This window comes from Microtus oregoni, unplaced genomic scaffold, assembly GCF_018167655.1.
Source record: "Microtus oregoni isolate MIOR12 unplaced genomic scaffold, Mior012 000000F_ref0000247, whole genome shotgun sequence".
NCBI classification, from domain to species: Eukaryota; Metazoa; Chordata; class Mammalia; order Rodentia; family Cricetidae; genus Microtus; species Microtus oregoni.
The window spans coordinates 45,539,415-45,560,158 of record NW_024543059.1 but is presented as its reverse complement, the minus strand read 5'-3'; the positions used below and the strand labels follow the sequence as shown (position 1 = coordinate 45,560,158).

Genomic DNA, 20,744 nt, shown 5'->3' with positions numbered 1-20,744 from the left:
TAGTGGCAGAGAAACTAAAATCATACACAGTTTTATAGGAAAGGAGAGGGGGCAGGGAGGCCCTGAGACTTGGGAATTGCTGGAAAGGAGACGTAGCCACTGAGGAGCGATGGTCTGTCTCCCAGACCCCAAGGCTGCCTTGGGAGGGGACACACACACACACACACACACACACCCCTTCCCCAGGGCGATAAAGCAGGGCTAGGAGCCCAGTCATCCTGGGCCTGCCTGGGGCCAACCCCCTCCCTGCCTGCCTGACTGCCTGCTGCTCAGACCCAACCTGCTGCAGCTGACACCTCTGGCCTCTTTAGAGCCCTATCCTCAGAGCCCATGAGTGAGTCAGGAGGGAAGGGATGGCTCCCCCCACCCCCTGCCCAACCCATTCCAAGAGACTGCCATCCTAGAAGCTAGGCCTCTTCTGTCCCAGCATGCATTTCCATGGTCTGTCTTTGGAGGATGGGGAAGAACTCGAGACCACTCTCTGCATCTCTCTGTATCTCTCACCATCAAACTGCTGCCCCCAAACTCCATGACCTCTGTCCCCAATTTAGGTGGCCGAGTCCTGCCCTTCTCTCCCACCCCCACCAGCCAGGGCAGCCATAGGCACTGGCTGCCACTTAGCCAACTCTACCCAGCCCTGTCCAGCTGTCCTTCACAGGGGTTCAGCAAGGTGGAGAGAGGGACTTCATCAATAGCAGAAAGACCCCACAGGCCCCTAGAACTGCTGTTGGGATTACCAAAATGAGGTCCTTACCCAGTGGCTGACCTTTTTCCTTTTGTCCTCCCATCACTCGGAGGTGTGGAGCAAGCCAGGTTCCCAGGTGAGTGAGAAGAGAAATATTCTCTGAGATTTCCCTAGGGGGCTTCCTCCTACACTGGCAACCTAAACCAAGTGAGCCCAGAACCCTGCCCAGCAGAGCCCCTCCCAGTCGCTTTGCTATTCTCCTCGACACCCAGGAAGCTGCCAGCCAGGATCCCAGTCCGTGGCCAAGGGCTCTCTAGAAGCTTAAGCTTCTTCTTACAGCTTTGGGGGTGGTGTGAGAATCAGGAGGCTCCCTTGGGAGAAGAAGGCAGCTAGTCGAGAAGCAGAGCCACAAGCCAGCCTTCCGATCTCCTGTTAAAGTGATTAGGCCTTCCTCCTTGTCCCCAGGGGATCCTGGAGCCCATCCTGCTCTGCTTCGGGCCATGACGATTCTGCGGTTCATCGCACTTGCTCTGGTGACAGGTACGGTGGGGCTTAGGGGGACATGTGGGGCTCCCCTCTCCTCCTCCAAGTCCCCTCCCTCTGAAACCTAGGTGGAGGTCTCTGTGAGCTGGTCTGAGCTACACCAGACCTGGTGAAGTGGGTCTCAGAAGAGGAGGAGGGGAGCCGGGTCACTTGAAAAGCTCTAGCTCTAATGACCTAGAAGCACAGTCTTAGGTCTGCACATGTCAACTAAGACTTTTGCTCTTCCCCACCCTCATTTCTGGGGGTTCCTCTACCAGCTTACCTCCTTTTATGCTTACACCTCATCTTTTGCCCCCTTCAGGGCATGTAGGGGGAGAGACGAGGATCATCAAGGGTTACGAGTGCACCCCTCATTCCCAGCCATGGCAGGTGGCCCTCTTTCAGAAGACACGACTTCTCTGTGGGGCAACCCTCATCGCCCCCAAATGGCTCCTGACAGCAGCCCACTGCCGCAAGCCGTGGGTGCGGGGGCTGGGGCGGGGCTGGGAGGGGGCTGGAGATGGAGAGATGGATGGAGAGGGGCTGGGTTAGAGAGTACATGGGGGTGGCGGTAGCTGGTGAAGGGATTAGGGATGGTGTGCATTAGCGTGGATGCTGAGTGTGATCAAGACTGTGTGTGTGTGTGTATCTATGGATTGGGGATGGTGTGCATTAGCGTGGATGCTGAGTGTGATCAAGACCGTGTGTGTGTGTGTGTGTGTGTGTGTGTGTGCGCGCGCGCGTGCGCGCACACACGGATCTATGGGACTGGAGATGGAGGGGTGGGGGTGGAGTGGGGTTAGGTTGTCCAGTGAAGATCTAGTTGGGTTGATGACAGAGGGATAAGGTGGCCTTAGTGTGGGTGATGTTAGTCTGGTCAGGATAACAATGGAGGGGTGAGTGATGCTGGGAGTGAGGTGGGGCTGAGTGTTCATCTCTCCCTCCCCACCCCTGCCCTGTCCTCCTACCTTCCCACCTCTGACCACGCCTCTCCCACCTCAGCCATTACCTGGTCCTCCTTGGAGAACACAATCTGGAGAAGACGGATGGCTATGAGCAGAAGCGGACGGCCACCGAGTCCTTCCCTCACCCCGGCTTCAACAACAGCCTCCCCAACAAAGACCACCGGAACGACATCATGCTGGTGAAGATGTCATCCCCTGCCGTTGTTACCCGGGCTGTGCGGCCACTCACCCTGTCCTCACACTGCGTCACTGCGGGCACCAGCTGCCTCATTTCCGGATGGGGCACCACGTCCAGCCCCCAGTGTAGGGGCTCCTGGGGAAAACATGATCGGGGTGGAGGATGGGATGTGGGGAATGGAGACCAGATGAATCATCAGAGATAAAGACCAGAGTCACTCAAAGGCTATCAAGAGAGGGAAAGGGAAATTCTGGGAGTCTCACGTTGGGGCCTCAAGAGTGAGACAGGTGTGATTCCCAAACCGTAACTTTCTAGTTATGGGATCTAAGGCAAATGGCGTTACCTCTCTGACTTTGGTTTTCTCCATAAAAAGAATAATCATACCCACCTATCACAGTGGGGTCAGAGATAATGCGTAGAGAGCAAGCAGTATAAAGAATTTATTCATAGCGTGGCTGTTGCTATAGTCACAAGCATAGAGATGGTGTTGGCTGCTGTGGTGGGGCTGGAGAATCGGGTGCTCACTGCTCACCCTCCACTGCTGTTCCCTCAGTGCGCCTGCCTCATTCCTTGCGATGTGCCAACGTCTCCATCATCAAACACAAGGAGTGTGAGAGCGCCTACCCAGGCAACATCACAGAGACCATGCTGTGTGCCAGTGTTCGGAAGGAGGGCAAGGACTCCTGCCAGGTAAGCGGGCAGGGGCTGGGTCTCCAGCCACATCCCCATCCCCAGCCTCACTCATATTTTTATGGGCATACCCTAACCCCAATCAGCCCCAACCCAGCTGCCATTTCTGATGTCAACACAATTGCTGTCTGTCCATGCCTACCCTCATTAAACTCCAACCACCCATCAAGTTTCTCTGGCCCCTAACCTGACATATATGTGTATGTATGTATATATGTGTATATGTATGTATGTATATGTGTATAGATATACACATATAAATATATGAATATGTATACATTTATATATAAATTATAAATATGTTTATATATTTTTTCTCACCCAGAATCCCAGTTTCATCTCCCATCCCACCACTGTTGAATTCTTCCTTCGCCTACTTCCCACCTCCACCACTGTCCTCACTCCCATCAGAAGCCCCCCCCCCTTGACTTTTACTCATTGTGTCTCCTCTCATGCCAGGGCGACTCTGGAGGCCCTCTGGTCTGTGATGGATCTCTTCAAGGCATCATCTCCTGGGGTCAGGACCCGTGTGCAGTCACCAGAAAGCCTGGTGTCTATACAAAAGTCTGCAAATATATTGACTGGATCCACGAGACTATGAGAAACAACTAAAGGGGACCTGCTTGTCACCACCCACCCCTCCCATCTCTTCTTAATGCTTTGACTTCCGTTCATTCCTCCCTAAGAAGCCCTCAGTTAGGACCCTTGCGTGTACTCTCTTCTACCCACCGTGGATATATATAGGAAATGCTCTGACCTGATGATCAACTTGGGACTTGGAACAAATTCTCCCTTGACCTAAGTTGTGACTCCTAATACGATCATCAGTGGCTTTGTTTGGTTGTTTTGTCGTTGTTGTTGTTTTGTCCCCAGTCCTAAAGTCCTGGCTTATCCCAGGGTTTCAATAAATATTTGTTAAATGATAAAATGGTTCGAATTCAATGTCATCTGCATTCGGATCCTGATCCAGACGGCTTTTCAGTGATTTATGTGTGTTGAGTCTTTGCCTGCATATTTCTACGTGCACCACATGCCTGCTTGGTGCCTGAGAAGTCCCGAAGAGGGCATCTGGTCCCCTGGCCACCATATGGGTGCTGGGAACCAAACCTGGGGCCCCGGCAAGGGCAGCAAGTCCTCTGAACTGCTGAGCTGTCTCTTCAGCCCTCCAGAGCCTGTAAATGTTACTAACCAACTAAATGCTCAACCCCCCCCCCCCGCCCCCAGGAGACTGGTCCTATTTTCTGTTGACAAGAAAAATAGATGAAGACATTTGTCACAGCCAGAGAAGTGAAAGACTGGAGAATTTAAAAGCCCCGTGACAGTCTTAACTTTCAGGGCGATGCCACCTTACAGCTTAGTCCATTTTCTTTTTATGTTACTTAAATTTTTATTTTTACATTTACTCATTCGTGGAGGGGGTGCTCATGCCACGGCACACATGCGGAAGTGTGCAACTTGTAAAGTCAGTTCTCTCCTTCACCACGTAGGGTCCAATCGGGCTGGCAGCAAGTGCCCTTACCCACCAAGCCATCTTGCAGGCCAGGCAGAAAGAACTCAATTCAGCTCCTTCACGGCTTTCAGTTCCTCATCCTCCATGGGAAATTGCACATGAGCAAGTGCAATAGCAGTGAGCGTGTCTGCATGCGTGGAGGAAGAGGTAGAAAGAAGGCTGCCGTCATTTTCAAACTGTCCGGATTCAGTTCACTGAGGTCAGATTTGATTGGTATCTGCAGTGAAAGGACCTGAAAGCAGAACGGAAATTCCTAGCACCTTTGACATGTTTCTAAGGCTCCGTAGCCGCTGTAGCAAAAGCTCTGGACGGGGCTGAGCCAGGCACGAGATTCCCCAGGTAACACAGACGTTCTGTCCAGCTCTTGGAGAGAGATCGCTGGCACAAGGAAGGACTCAGAGCTGGAACTAGATAGAATCTTCTGGTTGTTAGGCGGACTTGCTTGCTGTGTGACCTCTGATGAGTCACAACCCTCTCTGAGCCTCCCATTCCTCACCCAAAATGAGGGTGTTAGCTGAAGTGATGTGGCCTGCCCCTTGCAGCCTGGGCCTCCTGTGATTCACCAGCTTGCGTGGCACCTAGAGACATGCAGGGAGGATGCAAGATGCTCACACAGGTTTAGCGCAAAGCTACAGACTCCCACCCCACCCGCCTAAACACATGCTGAGACACAAGGAGCCTACTGTTTCTTGGTTTAGACCTTGGGAGTTTCTCTATGTCCTTCCCTCTCTTGCCTTCCACGACCTGAAAAGCCCCCCCCCCCGTGCCCTCCCACCCTCCCCGCGCCCTCACTCACCATTCCATCACCCCAGGCTCCCAGAAGACTTGACCTCCCCTTCTCCCACCACACCTGGGAACACTTCTCAGAACAGGGCATGGGGAACCCCCAAGGAAGCCAGCTCCAAAAGGTGTTCCTGTCACCAGCAGAAGCCTGTATTCCAGGGCCCCTCCCGGAGCAGGAATCTGGGGCCCTGGTTGAGTGCCAGCCCCACCCACGTTATAATTAGGGAGAGGGAAAGAGAGGGAGTGAATCCCTGAGGGGAGGGTGGGGAAAGCTTCCGGGATCTTGGGGGTTAAAAGGGAAGGTCTGGCCAGGGGTCCCTGGTCAGAGCTCTGTTTGCAGCCCACACTGCAGGGCAAGAGACACTTCAGAGTCTCCTCCCTCCTTCTCACTGGCGACTTCCAGGTGAAGCGGGATGTACCCCACCCTGGTTGGGGTGGTTGGCGAGAGGATGGGTGGGGACCCTGGGCAACGGGCAGCAACCCTTTTGTAGCCTCGATATCCCTGTAACATGGGGAAATCCCTAGGCTCTGAGGTTAGGAAGAGGCCCCCACGGGCTTTCAGCAGGACCCCCCCCCCCAACACACACACATACGAAGGAGCGTGGCTGGTGGCAAAGAAAGACTGGGTGCACAAATCGCCCCCTTCTGGACGAGCAAGGACTGAAGTCCTGAGGGTCCCTGGAGAGGCCCTGCTGAGGTATCCCAGGCGTGCTGAAGCAGGGGTCTCGACGGGGAACATCCGTTTTAGCCCTCCATTCCGACCGGCATCGGCAAGCCAGGTGTCAGCCATGAGTGTCCCACTCCTCTACTTCCCCACCTCCTCTGGTGCCTTGGCCCTAGTGAAGCTGCTGCTGCCGCTACTGATGGTGCAACTCTGGGGTGAGCCTGGGGCCCGGGCGACGGGAGGGAAGGGCCAGGACGGGAGGAGGAGGGAGTGTGGCCGCTACAACCATACTCAGCCCTCCCTCCTAGAGTCCCCCCACCCCAGCACCCACATAGCCATCCCAAGCAAGATCCACTCTTGGGTAGGCTCTGTCCCCAGGGGCCGCGCCTCCCTGGAACAGAACCCAGCCCCTTGGCTCCATCAGCTTCTCCTCTCCTGCTTTGCATGCCTTCGCACCCCCTGCGGACCCATTCTGCCCCTGCCTTTTCCTAACCGAGTCCTACAGTCTAGTCTGCTGTGCAGCGCAGAGCCCTCCTTCTTCCCCTTCCCTTCCCTTCCCTTCCCTTCCCTCCTGCAGATCCTTCCCCACCTGCCTAGTGCTTCACGCAGTCCCTTATCTCCCAGTCCCTTTACTGTCCCTCTGTGTCCCTGTCTCCTGCTCCTCACTGCTCCTACTGTGTGTCCTGTCTCCTGATCCTCACTGCCCCTACTGTGTGTCCTGTCTCCAGCTCCTCACTACCCCTACCGTGTTCCTGTCTCTTGCTCCTCACTGCCCCTACTGTGTCCTGTCTCCTGCTCCTCACTGCTCCTACTGTGTGTCCTGTCTCCTGATCTTCACTGCCCCTACTGTGTGTCCTGTCTCCTGATCCTCACTGCTCCTACTGTGTGTCCTGTCTCCTGATCCTCACTGCCCCTACTGTGTGTCCTGTCTCCTGCTCCTTCCTGGCTCCAGCTGCTCACAGCTGGACTGAACTCTGTCTCTGCTCCTCACTACTCCATTGTGTTTCTTCTTCCCTTTACTGCCCCACTGTATTCTGTCCTTACCCCTCTGAGTCCCGTTCATGCCCCTCTCTGCACCCCCCCCCCATCCCCTTAGGTCTGCATCTGGTCTCTGCCCCCTAGGCTAGAGCCCAGCCTTTCCTACACACCGTCTTCCCCCAGACCTTCTCCCTCCATCCTCAGCCCAGAGGTGTTGTCGTCCCATTCCATTATAACCCCTCCTGCGCTTTCACGCCTCTGGATTCCGTAATTCTCCCACTGTTCACGATCCAGCTGCGCCCCCTGCAGACCAATCTGGTAAAACTCGGCACTGACCCGGTACCCAACCCCGGGCAGGTGAGCCCTCATCCCCCGCTTCTCTACCCAGCCGCGCAGGCGTTATTGCTTCCGGGAAACGCCACGCAGGTGGACCTTGAGACGGCTAGCGTCCCGTGCACGCGTGGCTCACAACCCTGGCAGGTCTCCCTCTTCCACAACCTCCAGTTCCAGTGCGCGGGTGTCCTCGTCGACCGGAACTGGGTGCTCACGGCCGCCCACTGCTGGAGAAAGAAGTAAGGGACGCCCCAGAGGCAGCCACCGAGGGGCCGCCACGGAGGGCGGGGAGGATGGGGCTCAGGCACTCTCCCAGCTCCCTCAGATTAGGGGTGGCAGCCATCCAACAAAAGAGGCACGATAGGAGCTGCACCGCCAGAGGATGCTGTGGGCCCATAGCACCTGTGCGCCGCAGAAGTCAGGGACTGTTGTAGTCAGTATTTAAGACAAAACAAAAACAATCTCCCTCCCCTCGCCCCCCAAAAACCCACTGTCGTCCCTTCATGTGCCTGTCACACAGGGAGAAATGACCGGGTGACACGGAGAAAAGAGAGACTGGCATACCCAACGAGTTGAGATACCAGCTTTCTTTCAACCCCCAAGGTCCTACTCCCTTGCTCAGACTCAGAGGTTCAGTCCCAGCCCTCCTCCCTCATACCCAGGAGTCCGTGCTCCAGTCTCTTTCATCAGACCCAGGGGTTCAGACGCCAGCTTTCTGCCTCAGTACCAGGGGAGTAGCCCCAGCTCCTCTCCCAGATCTCTCTGGTCTCAGGAGCCCCACGTCACTCCCGACCCTCTGACCCAAGGACCAGGCTCCGTCTCCATGAAGGTTTTATGTCTGTCTATTTCTCTCCCAGGCCACTGAGGGCTCGAATTGGGGATGATCACCTGCTGCTTTTCCAGAAGGAACAGCTTCGGTCCACAAATTCCCCCGTTTTCCACCCCAAGTACCAGCCTTGCTCAGGCCCGGTCCTGCCCCACCGCTCAGATGAGCATGACCTCATGCTGCTGAAGTTGAGGAGTCCTGTCGTGATAACGCCCAACGTGCATCCGGTGCAACTGCCCTTCCAGTGCTCCCAGCCAGGGCAGGAGTGCCAGGTCGCAGGCTGGGGGACCACAGCCTCCCGCAGAGGCAAGAACTGGGTGGGAAGACTCTACCTTAGGGAGGAGGGCTGAATTGATATCTGGGTTTCTAGAGAAGCTGGCACTCTGATTCTCATGGAAGAGGCTTAGGGAGGACCCTGGAAGTCTGAACTCCTGGGTCTAAGAGTGGAGGAGTGGGTTTAGGTCCCCTCGGTGTGCAGGAGGAAGGCTTGGGACTGGATTCCCGGATCTGGAGGAAAGGACTGACTGGGCCGTTTCTTCTTAGTGAAGTACAACAAGAGCCTGACCTGCTCCAGGGTAACTCTCCTTAGCCGGAAGCAGTGTGAGGTCTTCTACCCGGGCGTAATCACCAACAACATGATTTGTGCCGGGCTGGACAGAAACCAGGACTCTTGCCAGGTAAGGACAGGTCAGGAAGCATTTCTGTGTCCTGGCTGGAGGGCAGACAGATAGTGCAGGAGCTGACTGCCTTCCATCACTTCCCTCCCCAGTCCTCAGTCCTCCCTACTCCTTAGTAGCCCCTTTCTCCACCCACGTCCTCCCTCAATCCATTTCACACCCTGCCAACCCCTATCCTTGGTCCTTCTCACCTCTGATGAGTCACGATTCCAACTGCAAACTCATCACATCTCCGCTGCCACCCCCAAGTCTGTATCCCCTTACCACCCCAGCTTGTGACATCATTCCAGCCCCATGCCAGCATCTTTTGTGTCCTAACCCATCATTTGCCCTCCAAATAGTGGCAGCTCTCACCTCATGATGTCTCTTTCCTCACTTCCTCAGAGTGACTCTGGTGGCCCACTGGTGTGCGACAACACCCTGCATGGCATCCTCTCGTGGGGCATTTACCCCTGTGGTGCTACCCCGCACCCCGCCGTCTACACTGATGTCTGCAAATACATGCCCTGGATCCGGAGAGTCATTAGTTCCATGTGACCAGCCTCTCACGCCCGTCTTCCTCGCCCGCTTTCCTTCTGTCATGCCCACTCACCCCTTTGAGCATGCGCCCTCTCCCCTCACCCCTCGCCCACTCCTGTCCTCTGCTCACACGTGCAGGAAATGATGGCTGAGAAACTTCTAGTAACCTCAAGGAAGCGGACAGTCTCCAGTCTCTGAGAGCTTTCAGAGTCATCCAGCTGGGCTTCCTCTACCTCCCTCTTCTTGTGACTGGGGCAAGCCTGGTGCTTTCTCTGTGTCTTGGTTTCCTCGTCTGAAATATGGGGGCAATGAATTGTCTACCTCTTACATATGTGTGTAGAGACTATGATGGAAGGTGCATGTATGAATTTTTATGGTAATTGCCTCAGAGATGTAGACACAGTCTGGTGAGCGCTGATTAAATCCTACCTGATATAACCTCCAATGTGTGTGCCTCTGTCTGGGATCAGGGCCAGTGTGTGCACAGAGGGCAGCCTTCATATAAGTCAGCAGCAAGGAAGAGGCTCCACACTGCCGCCCACGGCGTCCTCAGAACTCCTTCATCTCTTAGGGACCTCAGTTCAGGTAAAACTGGATTTCATGACATGCCAGTGTGCAGTGGAGTTGCACGTTTGTTTTGTTTCAATCACATTTATTTTGTGTTTGTACACACAGCATGGCACATGTATGGAGATCAGAGGTATTTGGTTTTCTCTTCCTACCCTGTGGGTCCCAGAGTTTGGACTCAGGTCATCCGACTCAGCTGGGAACACCTTTACCCACTGAGCCATCTTGACAGACCTTGTTAATTAAAAAATTATTTATGTACATGTATGTGGGCACATGCGTCCACATGAGGACACCCCGGAGCCAGTCCTTCCATTCCACATGTGTATTTTAGGGGTTGAATTCAGGTTGTCAGCTTGGTGATGTCTTCACCCACTGAGCAATTTACTGGCCTATGTTGGAGTTTATTGCATGAATTTTTAAAGCATGGATTTTGAGCACAGGGGTGAAAGAAAGAGAGACACTTGAGAAGAAAGTAACCCACACCTCAGACGTGGGCATGGCCTTTCTACTATGTTTATGTGTCTATCTGCGTGAGTGCGTGCAGGTGTGCAGGTGTTGTGTGTGGGGAGAGGGTCAGAGGACAGTCTGTGAGAGTTGGTTCTCTTCTTCCCCATGTGGGTCCCAGGGATGGAATCCAGGTTGTCAGGCTTGCCCGTATGTGATTTCTCCCCACTGACTTATCTCACCTGCCCCAGGGCTATGGGCTTCTCAACGGAGAATCTGCTTCATTGGTTTTCACAACAGTAGAAATGGAATTTACGATGGAGTTTGATTATGTTCCTATAATGGTGCCATTATATCTGAGGTCACAGGGTAGCTTCTGGGAGCAGCTGGTGGGACTATAGCAGATCAGTGGGGCTCATCTGTGGGGGAAGTCCTTGGGAGAGGAGGGAGGCCCCAGGTCAGACACATGCAGCCCTTTGGCCCAGATTATTGTGACTTTAGAGCTCTTATGTGAAAATATTTCAAATAAAAGCAATATTGAACCAACCAGTTACCTCTGTGGTTTGCGCAGATGGAAGGAGAGAGCAGACACTTGCAAACTGTCCTCTGACCATCACACGTACTGTGCACACACGCGTGGGAATACACCCAAAATAAGTACATGTAAGAAACATTGAAAGAAAGCAAAGAAAGAAGGGCCTGGAGAAAGGGCTCAGCTAGGCAAACTGTCCTCTGACCATCACACATACTGTGCACACACGCGTGGGAATACACCCAAAATAAGTACATGTAAGAAACATTGAAAGAAAGCAAAGAAAGAAGGGCCTGGAGAGAGGGCTCAGCTAGGAGAGGGGATTCCACTCCTGGCATTCACCGGCAGCTCAGGAGCAGCAATAATTCCAGTTCCCTGCAATGCTCTCTTTGTCTCTGGGCACACGTGTGGTGCACAGACATCCATGAAGACAAAATGCCAATACGCTTGAAACTCGAAACTTTACAATATGGGCTGGAGAGTTGGCTCAGTGGTTAAGAGTGTGTACTGCTCTTGCAGAGGACCCTGAATTTGGTTCCCAGTACCCAAGGGGTCAGATGCCTCTGGCCACCTCAGGCATCTGCACTCATATCCATGTACCCAGCTACAGACATGCACAGGTATATGTGGTTTTAAAATAATAAAAAACATAGCTCTTACAACAAGAACTAAACCAGCAAACTCAGCGGTTAACTGTGCTGGAAGCCCTGACGCTTCACTAGTGAGAATCCTTCAGCAGACCCTGGGAGAAGCTGGAACCCCTGACACTTGGCTAGTGAGAAACCTTCACTAGACTCTGGGAGAAGGGTCCTCTTCCACCATGTCCCTTTTCTATCCAGCTTCATTAGACTCTGGGAGAAGGGTCCTCTTCCACCATGTTCCTTTTCTATCCGGCTGTGCTTCCACCCCATCCACAGTGGGAAAATCAAACTCTCCATTCCCCTAAGCTTTCAGAGGTGTCTTTTAACCACTTCCTCTCCCCCTCCCAAAGATCTCATTTTTGGGCTCACCCAACACCAGTTCTTCCTGACCTGGAAGGAACCACCCTGACTTTGGGTCCCTGGCACAGTCTCTGCCTTCCTGGGGGCCCATGCCCACTCCCAGGTACATCAGAGTCTTCACTGCTAACCTCACCAAGGAGCCTCCCTGTGGGGGTTAGGAAACACTGTGCTTTATGTTAAGGGGTTCTGACAGTTTTGTCAAAGAGATTAATTCCCTCCTGCTGATATGGTCTGTGGGTAAATGTTTCTATTCTGAAGTGGGTGGGCTCTCCACAGAAGTCAGATGAAATGGAAATGTGTTTGAGCACACTGACTTAGCCCAGACCTAAAGAAAGGGGGCACAGATATCTTGGCAGAGGAGAATTTAGTTTGGGTCTGGAAGGATGAATAAGAGTTCATCAGAAGCCAGGCGGTGGTGCCTCCCAGTACCCAGGAGGCAGAGGCAGTTGAATTTTTGTGAGTTCAAGGCCAGCCTGGTCTACAAGAGCTAGTTCCAGGACAGGCACCAAAGCTAAAGAGAAGCCTGGTCTCAAAAACAAAAACAAACAAATGAACAAACAAAAAAGAGTTCAGCAGAAAAAAAGGCTATAGAGAAAGGTGTTCGCTTACTCAATTAGCACATTTCCCCCTTCCAAACAATTAGAGAGACTGCCAGGCCCAGAAGAGGAAGGATGGACAACAATGAACATGGAACAGTCCCTGTTCCCAGCACAGCCCATGAAGTGTTGTTTTCCAAGATCAGAACGTGGAGTGTGACCGACAGCTCCCATCCCATACTATTGGCACACTCAGGAAATGTCAGTCCTCTGTGTCATCTGGGATCTGAAGCACAGTAAGCAGGGTCTTGCCGACCAGCCTCATGTTTGGAGTAATTCACCCATGTCCTCGGACAGGCCCCAGAGATGACTCCAACCAAGCTCCACCCCCAGGAAGCTGCTCATCAGACAAGTCTCACATTCCTTTCATTCAGGTCTCTGTGAGGTCACTTCCGCCAGGAGGCCTTCCCGGATTGCCATAAACAAAGTGTCCCGTGCTGGTTACTGATCTCAATGGCTCCACCATGTCCTCTGTGGCCCCCATTCCTTTTGTCCTGTTTGTGTTTTTATTGGATGGCAGCCTTCCCATCTCACACTCTCTACTTCAGTCCCCTACCCTGAAACAGGGATGCCAGCATATTAAATAAGATAATTGAATTGGAACAAACTTCTTCTTTAAGTCCAGGCAGTGTAGAGCACTGACTATTCTTCCAGAGGATACAGACTCAATTCCCAGCACCCACACAGTGGCTCACAACACTCATAACTCCGGTCCCAGGGGCCGAATGCCTTCCTGTGACCGCCACAGATACCAAGTATGCATGTTATGCAAAAATATTCATGCCATAAAATAAAATTCTTAAAATCTACTTTTTATACAAAGTTTCACCGTAGACGACTGTGCTGGCGAGATGACCCAGTGTGCAATGTGAGGTTGCCAAGCCTGATCCCCAGGACCCACACTGCGGAAGGAGAGAAATGACTCCCACAAGTTGTCCTTTGACCTCCACACATGGTCTGTATCACACCCACATACAATAAATTAATGTAATCTTTAAGAGGTATCTGAAATGGCTGGGCAGTTAAAAGACCCTTGCTGCTCTGAGATGCAGCCACAGTGAGACCCGGCACTAACAAACATCTGGGACACAAAACAAATCTTTCTTTCTTCAAAGGACAGCTACTAACATGTCCCCTTCTGTTTGGTTGGTTGGTTTTGGGGGACAAGGTTTTGTTGTGTGGCTTTGGAGCCTGTCCTGTAACACTCTCTGTAGACCAGGCTGGCCTCGAACTCACAGAGATCCACCTGCCTCTGCTCCTGAGTGCTGGGATTAAAGGTGAGCACCACCACCACCACTCAGCTTAACACGTACTTTTTTAAAGATCTATTTTATCTTTATTTAATTTTATGTGCGTGTGGATGAGCACGTACCTTCAGATGCCAGAGGAGGGCATTAGATCTCCTGGCTACTATGAGCCACCTGATGTAGATGCTGAGAACTGAACCCGGATATTCTGAAGAGCGGCAATTGCTCCTAACCACAGATCCGTCTCTCCAGCCCCTAGAATATGCTCTTAAAGCACATATGCAGCCCTTTGCACGCAGCATCCAGTCCCAGATTCAGAGACAACCAGGACAGAATGGGGAGTGGCTGTGCCCTTGGCTAGCAAGCACTTGAAGACTGTGTGGGCTCTGCATATGCTCTGTGGTGAATGGAAACACAGTTGCCAGATGTTCTTCTTTTTTCGGTTTGTGTATGTGTTCATGCACATACGTGTGTGTGTGTGTGTGTGTGTAGGTCAGAGGTCCTACGTCATTTGCCTCCATCTATTGCTCCCCATCCGTTCTTCTTTTTGCAAATATGTCTTTAATTTAAAAAAAAAAAAACACCATGTATGGGTGTTTTGCCTGCACTTGTCTGTGAATGCAGTGCCCAAGGAGGCCAGAAGAGGGCGTCCGATCCCCTGGAACTGGACAGTTGTGTGCCATCAGGTGGTTGCTAGAAATTGAACTCAGGTCCTCTGGAAGAGCAGTCAGGATTCTTAACCCCTGAGCCATCTCTCTAACCCCACTACCTCTTCTTATTACATTTAATTATTTTTAATTTGCGTGCATGTACATGGGATGGGGCTGAGGGGATTCATCCCAACAGGACAATTGTAAAAATAAATTCTATCTGCATTCCACCAGGTGGGTCTGAGGCACATTCAGGTCAAACTCTGCAGCAAGTGCCTTAGCCACTGGGCTTCTCATTGATCCTCCTTGTTTTCTGTTCAGCCTCCCACTGAATTCACAGATTGGCTAGCCTGGCTGCCTGGCTGCCTGCCAATCTGTCACCATCTCCCCAGTGTTGGGATTCAAAGCACAAGAACCATTGTGCCTCTTTGTTTGTTTTCTGTGTGTGTGTGTGTGTGTGTGTGTGTGTGTGTGTGTGTTAACCAGGGCACTGGGGATTGAACTCAGGTTTGCACAGCAAGTGTATTACCCATCGAACCCCCAGGCATTCTTAATTAACATCTGTTAATTAGTGCCATCTGCCCCCTCCCTGAAGCTCTGCTTATTATTGTCATTAAATACCCCCGGCCGCTAAGTCATGCATCTAATCTTTACCCCCAAGAAAACTGGGCACAGACGTTCCAGCTCAGAGTGCAATGTCACGGGGAAGGAGTGTTGCAGGGAGCAGATCTCAACTGCTGCTGGGCAGCAGAAAGTGGACGGTGTTGGTCATGGCCCAGTCAGCCTTGGCCTGAGGGAAACCCAGAAGGTAAGCCAGAGGAGGGGCGTTTGGGTTGGATCTTGAAGACAAGTAAGAGTTTCTCAGAAAAAGAAAGATATGGGGAAAGACATTTACTCCATCGTTACCATCTTTGGAGGACTCCAGAGAGCCCCACCCAGAACAAGGTGACACTGGGGACAGGAATGAATCAGACGCAGACTGGGTTCCCCAGGGGATTCACCCTATGCTGGGAGGGAGAAGCAGGAAAAATGAACAATGGGTGAGGGAGATGGGTAAGACAATGGACGCCCGGAGGATGTTGGGGGGAGGGGTAGGAAGAGATGCCTGGGCTTGGGACCAAAGAAGTGGAGCTCTTGGGTTCTTGGGGTGCTTGGGACTATGGGAAAGAGTGGGTTAGTCCAGATAGGGACCAGATTGCTCAACCGCACAGGAGAGGCCCCTGTGCCTGAGGGAAGGAGTCCTGATCCCAGTCCCAGAACAGGTTTGGTTCGGTGGAGAGAGCATCATTCATTCTCTCTAGTAACATTCATATTCTCTCTCCCTCTGTCTCTCTCTGCCCCCCTCCTCTCTTCTTCCTTCCCCTTCCTGTTCCTTCTTCTCTTCCTCCTCCTCCCTCCACACCTACTCTTCCTCCAAACCACAGAACATTCTGGACCCAGATCTCACAGCCGAAGGTCATGGGAAGCAAACCCCCATGCTCCTAAAGCTCTGGCGGGACCTCTCCAAGATCCAGCCCCCTCCCCACTTAGCCCATTCTGGTGAGAGCCCCCATGGAGAATCCCCATGCACCCACCTTCCCTCTCAGAGGACCCTGGCAACAGGCCTTCCCCCTCCCCCGGGGACATTTCTCAACCCTGATTAATCACTGGGGCGGCCCCAGGGAGGAGGAAGGAAGATCTCTATGGCTTACCATAAAGAAGGCCAGGCGCCCAGCTGCAGGCCGCTGGATCTGCGCCCAAGGCCATGAAGCTGGGACTCCCCTTCGTGTTGCTCTCTCTGCTGGCAGGTGAGAAGCCCAGCCCCGTGCCCTCCAACCCCATGCTACCCTATGCAGTGTCCTCTGCCCTCTGGATTCCCTAGCATCCTCCTCCCGAAGCTCTTCCCAGCCTGTTGGTTCTGACCCCTGTGCCCTCCCCTGCACCCCAGGCCACTGTGGAGCCAACACCCGCACCGTGGGAGCCCGGGAATGCCAGCGCCACTCTCAGCCCTGGCAGGCGGGCCTCTTCTACCTCACCCGGCAGCTCTGCGGAGCCACGCTCATCAGTGACCGATGGCTCCTCACAGCTGCCCACTGTCGCAAGCCGTGAGTGTCCAGGGCTGGGAAACAGAAGGGGAAGGGCTGAGGTAAGGGGTTGGGGGCTCAGAGTTAGAGGTAGGAGAGGTCTGATAGCAGACCGGGGTTCTTAGGGACCTGCTCAGACACCTTATTCTAAGACCCAACAACTAGGCTCTTCAAGGTCTTGCTGTGTAGTCAGTCTTGGCTGTGCTGGAACTTGCAAGGTAGACCAGACTGGCCTGGAACATAGATCCGCAGACATCCGCCTCTCTAGAGTGCTGGGATTATAGGCATCCTAGATCAACCAGGAATTCAAGATCATCCTCAGTTACACTGAAAACTCTAAAGCAGCTGGGATACGTGCGACTCTCTCAAGAAAAATACAAGAGAGAAAAGGGAAGAAGGAAAGAGTGATGGAGGGAACACAGAAGAGAGGATGAAGGGAAGAGAAGAGCGATGGAAGGGGGCGAAAGGGAGTGAAGAAAGTCCTAGAGAGACAGACACGAGGAGAGAGAGGAAAGACAGAAGGAAAAATTACAGAATCCTATAGTCAGAAATTGCTAAATTTTTCAGCCAGTGTTTGGAACACAGAGAATTCTAGAAGCTTAGACTGATGGACATATAAATCTGGTGGGTTTCATGTCCCAGAATCCCACCACTGCAGAATGTTATGGACCAAGAGGGCTTCTCTCAGGAACTCAAGCTGTGGATCCTTAACATTTTCTAAAGCAAATGTTTACAGACTGCTAGACTAGTGAGACTCTTGCCTTCCTGTCCTAGAATGCTGGGAGTCTAAGACCTTTGACCATTAGGTTTAATGCAGACATTTCTAAAATCCTGGAGTTTGTTTTTCAGACAAGATTTCACATAGCCCAGGCTGGCCTTGAACCTGCTATGTAGCCAAAGATGGCCTTGAACTCCTGTTCTTCTGACCTCCACCTCCTGAGTGCTGGATGACAGGCCCTCATCCAGGACTAAGGCCTCAGACGTTGTGATGAAATAAGATGTAGAATATTTAGAAGTGTGGATCTATACAGTTCCCTAAGTGAAGCACCACACAATCCCAGAGCGTTAGGTATTAGACTTAGAATTCTAGCATATGATTCTAGGTGTTCTAGGGTCCTGGACCCCATGGGGTGAAAGAATTCTCTGTTCATTGCCCCGGCCAAGGTCACCCAGGCTGTTCCAACATTCTTGCCAGAAATTTTCCAATATGCATCCCGCCAAGATGGGTACCATCTTGGGCTGAGAGAGTGATGTTTGATTTAGTCCCTGCGATAAGAGGAGAAAAGGCAAGGCTGTGCAGATGGAGGAAGAGTCAGGGAGGCTAGGTGGCACGAAAGGGTTAACTTCTGCCCCCCAGGTTGTCAGAGAGGGGTAGGCATAGAAATAACACCACACACTTCCAGATCCTGAGTTTTCAATCATCACCATGGAAGGTCGGAGGTTAGGCTACACGGAGACCTTAGAAAGTCCCCAAATATTGAAAGCACAGACTCAGACCAGAGCAAGTTTTCTAGGGTCACAGCAAGAGAACCTGGGTTAGATCTGAAGAGGAAATGTCTGGGCGATAAAGGATATTATAGGTGGGAGTGGCTTAAGGCCTCTTGGAAAACCTGGAAATTGTCCATGTCCCATCCCCTCCACACACACTCTAAAAACACTTAAAACCACCTCCGCAGAAGCCACCAGACCTGTGGGGGCAGGGGTGGGGTCCCCATGCATCCACAAGGTTCTAATGGACCCAGGTCACCACTGAGGCCCCAGGTGGGGTAGCAAAAAAGGTGGTTGACTCCAAAACGTGGGCTAAGAGCCTCAGAGAGGGTGTGTGGTTGTGGAGAGGCACACAGTGTCTTGGAGGGACTGAGCCACCTGTCCTCACAGGTACCTGTGGGTCCGCCTTGGGGAGCATCATCTGTGGCAGTGGGAAGGCCCTGAGAAGCTGCTTCTGGCCACGGACTTCTTCCCCCATCCTGGGTTCAACTCCGACCTCTCTGCCAATGACCATAATGATGACATCATGCTGATCCGGCTACCCAGGAGGGTCCAGATGAGTGCAGCTGTGCAGCCCCTCAACCTCAGCCAGAGCCTGCCGTCCGTGGGCTCCCAGTGCCTTATCTCTGGCTGGGGCAGCGTGTCCAGCTCAAAACGTACGGATGTGCCTTTGAGCCTCACTCATTCCTAACCATCTCCCCCCACCTGTCTTCCTCTTCCTCCTCCATTCCTCCTTCACATCCTCCTACTAATCTCTTCTTTTCCCTTTCCTTTTTCTGCTTCCTCTTCTTCCTCCTCCATCTTCTTCCTCTTTTCCCCTTTTCCTCTTCCTTTCCTTCTTCCTCCTCTCCCCTTCTTCCTCCTCCTTTCCTCCTTCTCCGTTTTTTATCCTCTTCCCATCCTCCTCCTTTTTTCCTCCCAAGCCTCCCCACTATGGAATGTGTTAGCTCCCAGCCTTGCTCCAGGTTCAATGAGAGACCTTGTCTCAAGGGAATAATAAGTAGAGTGACAGAGTAGGGGCCCAATGGCCTCCTTTGACCTCTGTATACTCATACACAGCTGTGTACGCTCGAATGTGTGTATACCACATACACACACACACACACACACACACACACACACACACACACTCAGAAAGTCCGGGGCAGGGTATGGTAGTATATGTCTTTAATCCCAGGACTCGGGAAGCAGAGACAGGCAGATCTCTAGGAATCTGAAGCCAGCCTGGTCTACATAGAAAGTTCTACCCAAGGCTTTATAGAATCTGTCTCAAAAAAAGTATAAACAAATAATAAAATTCAAAGATTGGCTAAAAGGTGTTCACACTCTCAAAATAGCATCACTTGGCAAGATCAAATTATACAGAGACTACACTCCAGGAATTTCTGTCTACAAGAAACCACGTACTCCCACTGTGCTGTCTGCTTCCCGTTAACGCCTCCCAACCCTTTTCTCTGTGTGTCTGCCTTGCCATCTGTCTCTGACAGTGGTTTTTCTCTCAAGGGTGTTCATCTCCCTCCCTGGTCTCTGTTCACCCCACCCCTGTGAGCTACACGCACGCACATGCACGCACATGCACGCATGCCCCCACATGCACGCGCACAAACACATCTTCCTATTTCTGGTCTTCTCTTCCTTCTGGTCTTCTCCCCCTCTTAGACATCTGTTCTCCAACCCTGTGACTGGGTTGATATCTCTTACCTCTGTCTTTGGACCTTGGCCCTGTGGCTCTGTAGGGGTCCTGGGGAAGGAAGGGCTGTAGGGAAGGTTCTGGAGGGTGCTGCCTGGGATTTTGGGAACATCCTCCATCCTCTTCCTTCTTCCCCAACAGTACAGTACCCAATGACACTTCAGTGCGCCAACATCAGCATCCTGGACAACAAGCTCTGTCGGTGGGCGTACCCGGGCCACATCTCTGACAAGATGCTGTGTGCTGGCCTGTGGGAGGGTGGCCGAGGATCCTGCCAGGTGAGCCACCCCCTGCAGGAAAATGGAGGCCCTTTTCTAGACCTTAGGGCAGGAGACGCCTGGAGTCACAGACTCCAGGACCTAGGGAAGAAGGGTCCTGGGGATCCAGGCTAAGCCCTGAGTGATTCTGGGAGCCCAGGATGCTACATGATGGGGTGGGGATAAGGTCTGTGATCCTTTATTCCTTGGTCTGAGGGAGGGGAGACTGCAAGCCAAGCCTCCAGAGTGTTGAACAGCAGGAAACCGGAGGCTTTCTCAGAAGAAGGAAGCTTCGATTCCCATGAACAGACCCAGCTAACAGCTCTGCTCTCCACCTTGCACAGGGTGACTCTGGGGGACCCCTGGTGTGCAACGGAACCTTGGCGGGTATAGTGTCTGGGGGATCTGAGCCTTGTTCCAGACCCCAGAGACCCGCTGTCTACACCAGCGTATGCCACTACCGGGACTGGGTTCAAAAAACCATGGAAGAAAACAGTCTATAGTAAGGACAGACAGGAGAGGAAGATGGATGCAGGACCTCCTGCCTCTGCATCACAGCTCTGGACGTTGAAACCCCCCCCCACCCCCCCCCCACTCCCCCCCCCACTCTTCCACTCGGACTCCACCGCTTAGGCTCCGCCCAAGACTCCACCCACCTAGGTCATCTGACCTCTCGGGTTTTGCTCCCAGGCAAATAAATTATAAGACCACGCCCCCTCTAAGCCCAAGAGACACGCCTTCTTTACCCTTGACCCAGACTGACTTTAATAACTACTCTCTGGGGTAGCCCAACCCTCACGATCACCGCCAAGAAATATCTTTCACTAAATAGCTGCATCACTCCAAATTCTACCTTATGAGATTTCTTCTCCGGTC

General features: G+C 52.6%; 3 protein-coding genes and 1 long non-coding RNA gene across 4 annotated transcripts; 3 read left to right on the top strand and 1 right to left on the bottom strand.

Moving 5' to 3' along the window:
* Positions 1-1,158: 1,158 nt before the first annotated feature.
* On the top strand, positions 1,159-3,897 carry Klk11 (kallikrein related peptidase 11). Its single transcript, XM_041652464.1, has 5 exons — positions 1,159-1,225; positions 1,530-1,686; positions 2,210-2,475; positions 2,904-3,040; positions 3,500-3,897. The coding sequence occupies exons 1-5, from the start codon at positions 1,186-1,188 to the stop codon at positions 3,650-3,652; spliced, it is 753 nt and encodes a 250-aa protein (XP_041508398.1). The 5' UTR covers positions 1,159-1,185; the 3' UTR covers positions 3,653-3,897.
* Positions 3,794-9,336, bottom strand: LOC121448443. Its single transcript, XR_005974365.1, has 4 exons — positions 9,166-9,336; positions 8,700-8,846; positions 7,360-7,535; positions 3,794-5,128 (listed from the first exon to the last, which is right to left on the bottom strand). It is a non-coding gene; the product is annotated as an uncharacterized LOC121448443 (long non-coding RNA).
* On the top strand, positions 5,359-9,632 carry Klk10 (kallikrein related peptidase 10). The gene is made up of 5 exons (XM_041652477.1): positions 5,359-6,212; positions 7,364-7,547; positions 8,166-8,440; positions 8,678-8,811; positions 9,196-9,632. The coding sequence occupies exons 1-5, from the start codon at positions 5,843-5,845 to the stop codon at positions 9,346-9,348; spliced, it is 1,116 nt and encodes a 371-aa protein (XP_041508411.1). The 5' UTR covers positions 5,359-5,842; the 3' UTR covers positions 9,349-9,632.
* Positions 9,633-16,114: 6,482 nt separating this feature from the next.
* Positions 16,115-20,371, top strand: Klk9 (kallikrein related peptidase 9). Its single transcript, XM_041677013.1, has 5 exons — positions 16,115-16,157; positions 16,298-16,454; positions 18,312-18,577; positions 19,753-19,889; positions 20,213-20,371. The coding sequence occupies exons 1-5, from the start codon at positions 16,115-16,117 to the stop codon at positions 20,369-20,371; spliced, it is 762 nt and encodes a 253-aa protein (XP_041532947.1).
* The last annotated feature ends 373 nt before the right edge of the window (positions 20,372-20,744 follow it).